Source organism: Rattus norvegicus, chromosome 3, assembly GCF_036323735.1.
Source record: "Rattus norvegicus strain BN/NHsdMcwi chromosome 3, GRCr8, whole genome shotgun sequence".
Taxonomy (NCBI): Eukaryota; Metazoa; Chordata; class Mammalia; order Rodentia; family Muridae; genus Rattus; species Rattus norvegicus.
The window spans coordinates 97681980-97691739 of record NC_086021.1 but is presented as its reverse complement, the minus strand read 5'-3'; the positions used below and the strand labels follow the sequence as shown (position 1 = coordinate 97691739).

General features: G+C 54.1%; 1 protein-coding gene across 4 annotated transcripts; it reads right to left on the bottom strand.

Moving 5' to 3' along the window:
- Positions 1–120: 120 nt before the first annotated feature.
- On the bottom strand, positions 121–8686 carry Pacsin3 (protein kinase C and casein kinase substrate in neurons 3). Of its 4 annotated transcripts, none has more exons than NM_001009966.3 (10): positions 8637–8686; positions 4790–4880; positions 4491–4647; positions 3653–3888; positions 3397–3552; positions 1855–2030; positions 1631–1751; positions 1386–1522; positions 918–1039; positions 121–625 (listed from the first exon to the last, which is right to left on the bottom strand). In NM_001009966.3, the coding sequence occupies exons 2-10, from the start codon at positions 4841–4843 to the stop codon at positions 510–512; spliced, it is 1275 nt and encodes a 424-aa protein (NP_001009966.2). In that variant the 5' UTR covers positions 4844–4880; positions 8637–8686; the 3' UTR covers positions 121–509. The 4 variants fall into 4 exon arrangements, with proteins under 4 accessions (NP_001009966.2, XP_063139728.1, XP_063139729.1 ...); XM_063283658.1 differs by lacking the exon at positions 8637–8686 and adding an exon at positions 8101–8226; XM_063283659.1 differs by lacking the exon at positions 8637–8686 and adding an exon at positions 8104–8211.
- Between the last annotated feature and the right edge of the window lie 1074 nt (positions 8687–9760).

The following is a 9760-nucleotide window of genomic DNA, read 5'->3' as shown; positions in this document are numbered from 1 at the left end:
GGGACAGATACCAGGAGGCAACTGCCTGCCCAATCCCAGTTCCATAACACATGGCCGGTCCACTAACCTGCCCCATGCCTTCCACCAGCAAGAGTGGGGTATCAAAAGATGCTCACAACACTTGATGGAGTTTTTATTCTTGATCAAATTTAATACACACTACAAGAAGTCACAAAAGAGGGTGCTGCTAGCCCCAAACTACATTCTCCCCAACCTCACACCAGGAACTCCTAAACAGTTTAGGAACTGGATCCCCCTACTTGTGGGATGACCCAAATGCTCCCTGGGAGGTTCAGGCCCTTCTCAACCCTCTGTCACTCCAATCTCCCATCCTGCCCTCAACCTAAACTGTTGTCCTCTTTCTAAACCCAGACCCCCTTCCCATCATGGGCCCTAAGACTTCCTCCTGTGGGAACAGAGGGACAGCAGCAGCATATGGTTCAGGGCTTTCAGGTCCAGCAGTCCAGGAAGGGTTGAGCTCTGGCCATTTCACAGGGCTGTCAGGGCACTCAGGCACCCACACATTCTACATAATTGGCAGGGTACAGACCAATGCGGCCACTCTGCAGCTGGCCCTGGCACCAGCCCTGCTCATCCTCCTCACTCATCTTCAGCAGCTCTTCCCCTGAAGAAAGATGAACTGGTCACTGCCAAAGGCTTTGGCTTCACTGATCTCAACTGGGGGATGGGATAGCACAAGGGCCTACAAACTGGAGGATCCCCAACTCAGACCATGATAGAGCACAGCCTGGACAAGCCACCCAGCCTTAGACCCCAGGGAAGCAGCTGTTAGGTTGAGGCTGGACCCCCAGCAGCGCATGTGTGAGAAGGGAGTCTCTGGCTTTCCTTCCCTACAGCCCTGCTCTAGCAGGTAGGACAGGCTGAAATGAGAAGGAACCTGGAAGGGCCCCACGTACCTGCTCTGAAGCTCAGCTCATCGGCTTCCTGGCCAGCATAGTCATAAAGTGCCCGTACCCTCACCCCAGTGCCAGCTTTCCGGGGACTCTCCTCATCTGACCAGTCCTCGTCCTGCCCACTACTAGAGAAGGAAACACAAGGGGACAACTCAGGGCAAAAGACTGACTATATCCAGTACTCAAGACAATGGGCTTTGCCGCTTAGAGGATCGCTAAAGAGGTGGGTGGGAAGAAGCTGAGTGAACAGTCAGTCACACTGCTGCCTCTCACTACTGTGAATGTGGGTCCAACTCTGTGAAGAGGGCTGTTATACATCCAAACTGTGAAGGACATTAGACCAGGGAGCAAATCTAAACCTCTGTGAAATGGCCTTAACTCTACCAAGATGAGATGGGAAAGAAGTAGGAGGTGGGAACAAGCAGGGAATAGAGCTATTTCTTTTTTTTTGACCAGGGTCCTGGCTCTCACCCTGGGGATGATGGGGACTGGGGTGGGGGTGCGGTGCCATCTCTTGTAGGTACAATGCTGGTCAGAGTAACCTCATCTGGGCTCCGGCCACCCTTCTCCTTCCGGCTGATGGCTCTCTGTGTGTCTAAGGACCATTCCTGTGGAGAGATTTTGGAACACCTTCGCTGACTTCAGTGCAAACCTTGTCATTCTTTTGGGACCCACACTGAGCCCAACCCAAGTCCCACCCAGCCTATACCACCTGCCTCAAACTGTGGCCAGTTCATGGCCATGCCAGGCCCATGTGTGCTGCGCCACCAGCGCAGGTCTTCTTCATCGCTGGCATCCTCGATGCCCCGCTGCAGGTCTCGATGGAGCTCATGGAACCTATGAGGACTCAGTCAGACAGGGAAGGCCAAGGCCCCCTTCAAGTCATGCAGCCCAACCCAGAGGAAGTCAGGGAAGCCTCTATCCAGTGTGCTGGCCATACTTGTCACTACTGGAGAGGTCGAGGTGTTGATGCAAGGTGAGCAACACATCCTTGAAGAAGAGAAGTCGCTGGCGCTCAGCAGCCTGGCAGCTCTCGAAGGCCTGCTCCATGTCCTCCATGTAGCGTGGGGTATAGCGATTTAGCTCTGCCAGGGTCTGCTCATACTGGGTTTTCATCTGAGTGAGAGAGAGGGGAGGCAGTGAGGACAGACTGCCTTCCACTTAGGCCTGCAACCAGTATTCACTGAGCATAGCCACAGGCTAGACCTGAAGCTAGCTACCAGGGGCAGCCAGGCCTGAAACTCACTTCCTACCCTCGGGGACTGACAGAAGCAGCCTAATAAGGGAATTGGCATACAAACACCTATAAGAATCTGGGGGAGTTGGGGATTTAGCTCAGTGGTAGAGCGCTTACCTAGGAAGCGCAAGGCCCTGGGTTTGGTCCCCAGCTCCGAAAAAAAGAACCAAAAAAAAAAAAAAAAAAAAAAAAAAGAATCTGGATGGAGCACAAGACAGGGTCAATCTAGATGATAAGGAGAGATAAAGTAGGCTTCCTAGAGGAGGTGTTATAGAAATGGCACCCATTCAGGGCCATTCAGGTCCTGGAATGCTAGAGAGAAGGGCACTGGGAGTAGGGGACAGAGTATGCAATATGAGAAATGATTCCAGGTAACCAAGTCCCCAATGGCCTGAAACCCAGCCATTATTCTCTTGGGGGGAAAAAAACTCCTAGGTAAAACATCATATTTCTGGGGTTGGGGATTTAGCTCAGTGGTAGAGCACTTGCCTAGCAAGCGCAAGGCCCTGGGTTCGGTCCCCAGCTCCAAAAAAAAGAAAAAAGAAAAAGAAAAAAAAAACATCGTATTTCCTCATGTTTCTCTGTGCATGTGTGCATGCGTGCATATGGTGGTGGCAGAATGTCAACATGGGGTGCCTTCCTCAGTCCCGCACAGCCTGTAGACAAGCTGGCCATCCAGGTCTGGGATCCACCTGTCCTGTCCACTCCTGCCTCACACCCATTCTGACAACTCTGCTTTACCACTCCTGCTGCGCTGTCTAGCTTTTTCCTCCACAACCAGCACTTCACCAACTAAGCTATCTCCCCAGGCCCAAGTTCCTCCTGCTTGTTCGTTTGTTTGTTTGTTTGTTTGTTTGTTTGTTTGTTTGTTGAGACAGGGTCTCACTACAGTAGCTTTGTTGTCTTGGAACTCCACGTAGACAAGGTTAGCCTCTATATAGACCAGGCTGGTCTTGAACCTATAGAAATCCACCTGCCTCTGTTTCCTGAGTGCTGATATTAAAGTGTGCATCCCGACGACACCCAGCCCAAGTTCCAGTTTTAGATAACCATCTCAAGAACGGACAGCGGTTGGGGATTTAGCTCAGCGGTAGAGCGCTTGCCTAGCAAGTGCAAGGCCCTGGGTTCGATCCCCAGCTCCGAAAAAAAAAAAAAAAAAAAAAAAAACGGACGGCATTGGGAGTTAGAGCAGGAGGAGCCTAAGGTCTGAAGAGGCATCCCGGAAGGTTTGCCAGGGAACTGTACCTTCTCTGCCTCCTTGGTGCAGCGTCCCACCCGCTCCTGTAACTTTCGAAGCTGCTCCTGGGACATGGAGCTGTCGGCCTTCGCGTGGCTCTCCCGGGTCTGGGCTGTCTTCTCGTCCTTGCGGGCTGTGTGGTAGCTCTTCTTAGACGCCTCAACCTAAGACGCATGAGAACAACTCGGAATCCTAGACGCCACACCTGGTCCTTTGCGGACCTGGAGGGTGCCTGCCACCAGTAAATGCTGCCCCTGGCCTCACCTCCTTCAGCCTTTTTAGCCAGGGCTTCTGGGCCTTACGGAAACCATCCTCTGCAGCCCGGCTTTCCCGAAAGCCCCCCAGCACTGGCCGGTGGAAAGCCCCGCGCTGCCAAGTCCGCACTCGCTCGCTGTCTGGACCATGCAACTTCTCCCTCACTTCCAAGTGCAGCTCGCTCAGCCGCTCAGCCGCAGTGAAGAAGGCGTGCCAGGCCTTCTCCAGAGTGCCATATTGTGGGCCTGCAGAGGGATGATGAGCTTGGGCCAGGTGCGGCTGCTATCTTAAATACGACCTTCCCATCTCCCCACGTCCCGCTCTGGGTGCCAGACAGGGGCATGGTACGAGTTGGGGTGCCAAACTGAACAGCACCAATGTCAAGTGCTGCATATTAGGATTCCCTACTCTGCCCTGACATGAGTGATCTCGTGAATCTTTGCCTTCACTACTACCATGGGAGCACCGCCATTGCCAACACGGAATGGGCAAAAACAATGACAAAACAAACAACAAAGAAACTAAACTTAGAGAAGAGAGGTTAACTTGTCCAAAGCAGAGTAAAGCCAAGTCTGCTGCACAAGCTGTTTGCCTGGGATCTCTCTACCCAGATAAAAGACCTGCATTCCACATTTAGCTTCTTCTAGCTGTGACTTCAGGCAAGTCCCTTCTCTGACCTTTATTTCTGTTCTAGAAAACAGGTGGAGTAGGAATATAGATCCCTCTTGCCATGCACGCTTGAGGTCTTAAATTCCATCCCCAGTACCCACAAAACCTCAAGAAGCTGTCCCGAAGGTCCCACCCTCACCACCTGTGAGGCCTTTGGTAGGCCTGTGTACTGGCTCACCCTTCTCGACGGCACCCCTCCACTTGCGGGCCCAGTCAGCCAGCTGCTGGGCATAGGCCTTCTCAATTCGGGCGCGTTCTTGGAAGCAACTAATCAGGTCCCCACACAGCCTGTGCCCATCCTCAACCCTCTGCACCGTCCGTCTGTAGTTGCCAGCCTGGAGCACAGTGGAGCGATGGCTTTATGAGTCCCCTTTCCAGCTGGGACTGATAGCTAGGCTACTCCCCTGGACAGGTAGCTGAGCCCAGAAAGAGGGGGACAGTTTACTGCCACTCCAAACCCAGTCCCCAGCGGCTTACCTCCCAGAAACTGCCCCCTAGGACCTCCCCTCCAGCATCCTCTTCTGGAGCCATGGTATCCCTGCAGCACGGAATGGTGGCAGCTGTGGTGCTGAGGAAGGCAGGTAAATAAGCAGTAAAGTGAGGCCTGCAGTTTGGGGGCTGGGAAAAGGCCTTCTAATAGTCCAAAGCTTTGTCCTCTGCCATCCCCACCACCCACGGAAAGAGCAGAGCAGTGACCAAGCAGCAAAAGGCTACAAGTCCCCAAGAGGAGCCAGGAGAGAGACAAAGAAGGCAGCCCCCAAGTTCCCTTCTCCCTCTGGGTCTACCCGCCTCACTCCATCCTCTACACACCGGGGTCTCCAGATCACTTCAAGGACCCGCGTCCAAGTCTCCAAGCTGCCGCTATGACTCTGTCTTGATGTTAACAAGAGCACAGAAGGGAGTCAAGAGTGGGAGCCTCCAGTGTCCAGGGCGGTGCCCAGTACCCTCAATATAGCAACTGCTGTCAGAAGTGCCAGATTCCAGGCCGAGAATGCCAGATCGGTCACACAGCCCAGCAAGGGATTAGGTGACAGACAGGGGTAGATGGTGGGCAGGAAGCCCCACACACCTACTTTAGATGAGAACTCTTGCCTAACTAGGCCCCTTGGATGACAAGGCAACCCCATGAACAAACCAGTCCAAGTGAGGAGGTACCCTGTCACAACCCCAGCAACTGTCCTTGCTGAACAGAGTGGAGAGAGAGCCAGAAGGACCCTATCATGACCAGGAAGTTTCAGACAACTGTGTTTTACTGTGTTTTACCTCACTCTGAGGTGGAAATTCCCCCACCTAGTTAGTGTCCATGCTATGGCTGATAAAACTAGGTAATGAACCGGAAACACTTGAAAGATCCATCACTCATAAGGAGACAATTGCCTACCCCCTACCACCACCACACAACATCCAAAAGTCCTGATCAAAGGGTCCTGAGATAATTCCATTCTGCCTTCAAAAAGCCCAGGGTGGGGCTGGAGAGATGGCTCAGTGGTTGGGAGCATTGACTGCTCTTCCAGAGGTCCTGAGTTCAATTCCCAGCAACCACATGGTGGCTCCCAACCATCTGTAATGGGATCCGATGCCCTCTTCTGGTGTGTCTGAAGACAGCTACAGTGTACTCATATATAATAATAAATTAAAAAAAATTTTTTTCTTTTCTATTTTTCGGAGCTGGGAACCGAACCCAGGGCCTTGCGCTTGCTAGGCAAGCGCTCTACCACTGAGCTAAATTCCCAACCCCCCCCAAAAAATTTTTTTTGGTTCTTTTTTTCGGAGCTGGGGACCGAACCCAGGGCCTTGCGCTTCCTAGGCAAGCGCTCTACCACTGAGCTAAATCCCCAACCCCTAAATAAAAAAATTTTTAAAAAATTAAAAAAAAAAAAAGCCCAGGGTGTGACATTATGAACTGCCAGTGGAGGACAGCAAAGTGAAATTTTACCCCCAAAGTCTGTCTATCTGTCCATCTCTGTCCATGTCTGTCTGTCTGTCTGTCCATCTCTGTCTCTCTGTCTCTCTGTCCCCCTCACCCCACCCCCGTCTCCCTTCCCCGACACTAGAGGACACAGTGACATGCAACCTCCTGCCTCCAGGCAAGTTCTCAGCTCTCCCCCGTACAAACCGACTCTTAGTCCATAGAAGGAAATTGTTTTCTTCCCTGAGATAGCCCAAGGCCTAAGGGACAGTTGGGTCAAGAGGACAAGAGTATGAGATGGCAGCAACCAAAGCAGGACTCTGACACAGTGCTCTCTAAACTGGTAAACCTCTACTTACTCTTAAAACTCCAAACTTCACTCTGCCTTCCTCGGGGCTCCCATAGCCCCTGTGTGCCCAGTCCCACACTATACAATCTATAGGTTGTGATTGGATTTGTCCAAAGTCATTGTCAGACTTCTGCAGTTTCGATTCACATTACCCCTGGGGCACTAAAATCCGTAACAACTCAATCAGAAAACAAGGGACTGGAGGCATAGCTCAGAGTAAGGATGTACTTGAGGCCAGAGGTTAGGTCCATCATCAGCATCAAAAAAGAAAGAAGAATGTCCCATTTGAAGACCAGAAAAGCTGATGACTACAGCAGCCCTGAGAAAAGCCTGGTCTAAGCTGACTTCCTACTTCTGCTGGCAGGAGGGAGACCAGCATCTCCCTGGGATCCCATTAGCCTATAGGCAATGAAGATCCCTGGACACAAACCAAACTGCCCCCCAACCTCAACTAGCTCTCCACCTCGTTTCCTCTTGAATCAGCCCCGCTTGTCCAGAATGGCTTGCCAGTCAGATGGGGTGTGTGTGAGGAGGAAGAGCAGTAATTATAAATCACTAGGCCTTTGGAGCTGCCCCAGTGAACTATCTGGGACCTGGGGCCCCTGCTACTCCAGGCTCCCTGCTCCTGGCTCCCAGGAGAGCTGCCCCCAACCCGTTCCTTCTCCCTGGCCCCAGAACAGAGCAGGCTGTGTGTATAGTGCTGGCACAGCTCCCTCAGGCCTCACAGAGCAAACACAAGTTGGATGGAGCCCCAGGCACAGCCAGGCCCGGCACCCCAGCTTCATCTGGCTATGGGGGTGGACCTGGCACCTTGGTCCCTGTTGAGGGGGATTGGCATCTTGTGCCTCCTGACGTTAGTAGAGGCCCACATCTGAGTAAGCACATCCTACCACAGTAAGAGCTCAGAGAACAAGAACAGGTAGTTAAAAATCTTTCCAGCCCAGGCCCTCCACCTAGCCTGTCAGAGAAGGCTTCTGGGACATTGGCAGGGTCATCTTCTCCGCCGCCGCTAGTGCTGAACGGGGAGTCCTGGGCTTCAGGACTGAGCCCACTCTCCCTACCTGAGCTTAAAGGCTTCTACCTTGCTCTTCACTTACACATAAGCCAGCCCCCACCCTTTTCCAGTAGCTGGGGACATAGGCCTGGAAGAGAGCAAAGCCACCCTTCCCAGCCCAGTCCTGTGTCCTGAGTCACAGGCTGCGCCCAGCAGCCTCTCCCAGTCAGCCTGTAGACCTAAGATTTGGAGGTGCAGGAGGGGCTGGCTGGTTGCTGATCCAGAGAGGGGCACTTAAAACCAAGAGACTGGCACAGTCTTTGGAAGGCTGGGGGAGGGGGCGGCTCAGAGAAAGGGGGAGGAGGCAGAGTCAGGGAGGGGCATAACAAAGGGGCATTTTTGGAAACCCGACCTGCCGGCTGAGGTGCCTGTCGCTGATGACGCACTCCTAACCTCGAACCTCCACACCAAATCACAGAACCCAGGGGCTGCCGGTCTTTGGCCTCCACCCTTATAGACAGTGCCACCCAACAAACCACCTCCGGATCCCAGAAGGCTCGGTGTTGAACAACTCTAAGCTGGTGGAGCCAGCCACACGGATAGGCATAGCCAGGCCTAGACATGGAGGCTTTAGGACTTCTTGGACAAACTAGTTGAACTTGGTCTCGGTGGGGAGGTGGGGCCAGCTGGTTGCTGCAGCGGGGAAGGGGCGCTGCCTACTAGGGTTAGCCATACAGATGGTGGCGCGAAGGGGCGGGGGGGGCGGGCTTTTTACAGAGGCCCCTTCTAGGGCTTCAGAACGGGCGCGAGGAGAGCAGTTTGGGACCCTCTAGGGGCCCCAAGAGATGATTTACTCCTCCAGCGTGGACGCCCCATTTCCCTTGGCTGGTCTGTAGAAACGCCTAATTAGCGTAGGAGATGAGATGGCCTTGCGCTCAGTGGCAGCCAATGGCCGGGGTCGCCCGCGCGGGAGTCCGTCCCATTGCCAACTTCAGGAGTCGGAGGACCAGAAAGCGAGCTAGAGCCACCGCGCCGCCGCCGTGTTCCCCAGCATCCCCTCCAAAGCACTCACCGTGTCCTCTCAGGGGCCTTCAGTGGGTTAGGGGAATCTGGTCACGCTCGATGTGCAGTTCTACCACTCCCGGGTCCCGGCCACCGCCTCCTGGAGCGCTTCGGGCCCTCCCCCGGGAAGCCCGGCCCCCGGGCCCGCCCTCTTCGCGGTGCCGCCGCCCCAACCCCACCGACGGCATCCCCGCGGCGGGGACTGCAGGCATCCCTGCGCTAGGTGGCTCGGGATACGAGCCATAGGATCTGCTCCCCCGGTGCAGAGAAGCCGGAGCCAATAGTCTAAGGTGGCGGAGCGAGGCTACCAGAGAGCTAGATTTGAGCTTTGTCGCTCTCCGACTTTTCCAGAGCCTGGGAGGCCGGTGGGAGTGAGCGGAAACTTGCACACTAATCACTGGGGTGGGATTCGGGGACAATGCTGCATTACATTCTTTGCTGAGAGCACCTTTCTACGGGGAGACAGGTTCACAACCACCCACTCTTTGTAAACCTTACGTTTCACAATGGCGTAAACGAGGCTTAGAGATACCTTCAGCGGTTTGCCCAAGATCTCTAGTCCGGCAGAAGCAAGACTAGGAAAGCCATGCCTACCTAGAGCAGCTCTGCTTGCAGCTCTAGCACGCATTCCCAGACCTGAGACAAACATGCGGTGGGGGTGGAACAAAAACCACGAACTCCTCGGTGTTCACAGTTTCAGATTTTGTATCTCGGCTCATATTTAAATCCTTGGTCTTACCTCCTAGACCAATGTACACTTTTTCCGAATCGTCACGATGGCACCCCACCCTAAATAGATCCCTTCTTCCCTGCCCCACCCCCAGCCTCTCGGGATTTCAGAGCCCGTGGGTCTGTTATTTATATCCACTGGAGCGGTCCAAGAATGTTCTGAGGCTGACCTAATCGCCACCTGCTCAGGTTCCCCGCCCCTCCTGCTCTCTCCTGAGCCGGGTGAGCCAGCAGTGGTGCCCAGGACCCGAGAGACAGGAGTGGACGCGGGTCAGCGGGGTCCCAGGCCTCTGGTTCAGGGGTCCTGGAGTCACAGTTCACTCCGGGTTGGAGAGCCCAAGGGACCGCCCCCTAGGGGACCGTGCGCGCTCTGGGAAGCAACCGGCCTTGCTGCTCTCTTTCCAG

Coding starts and splice junctions, on each gene's coding strand:
- Pacsin3 (XM_063283658.1), bottom strand. CDS start 8,171: ATGCCTATCCGTGTGGCTGGCTCCACCAGCTTAGAGTTGTTCAACACC. Junction 4,881..8,100: donor CCTTCTGGGATCCGGAGGTG/GTTTGTTGGGTG, acceptor TGCCTTCCTCAG/CACCACAGCTGCCACCATTC. Junction 2,031..3,396: donor GCACCAAGGAGGCAGAGAAG/GTACAGTTCCCT, acceptor TCTCTCACTCAG/ATGAAAACCCAGTATGAGCA.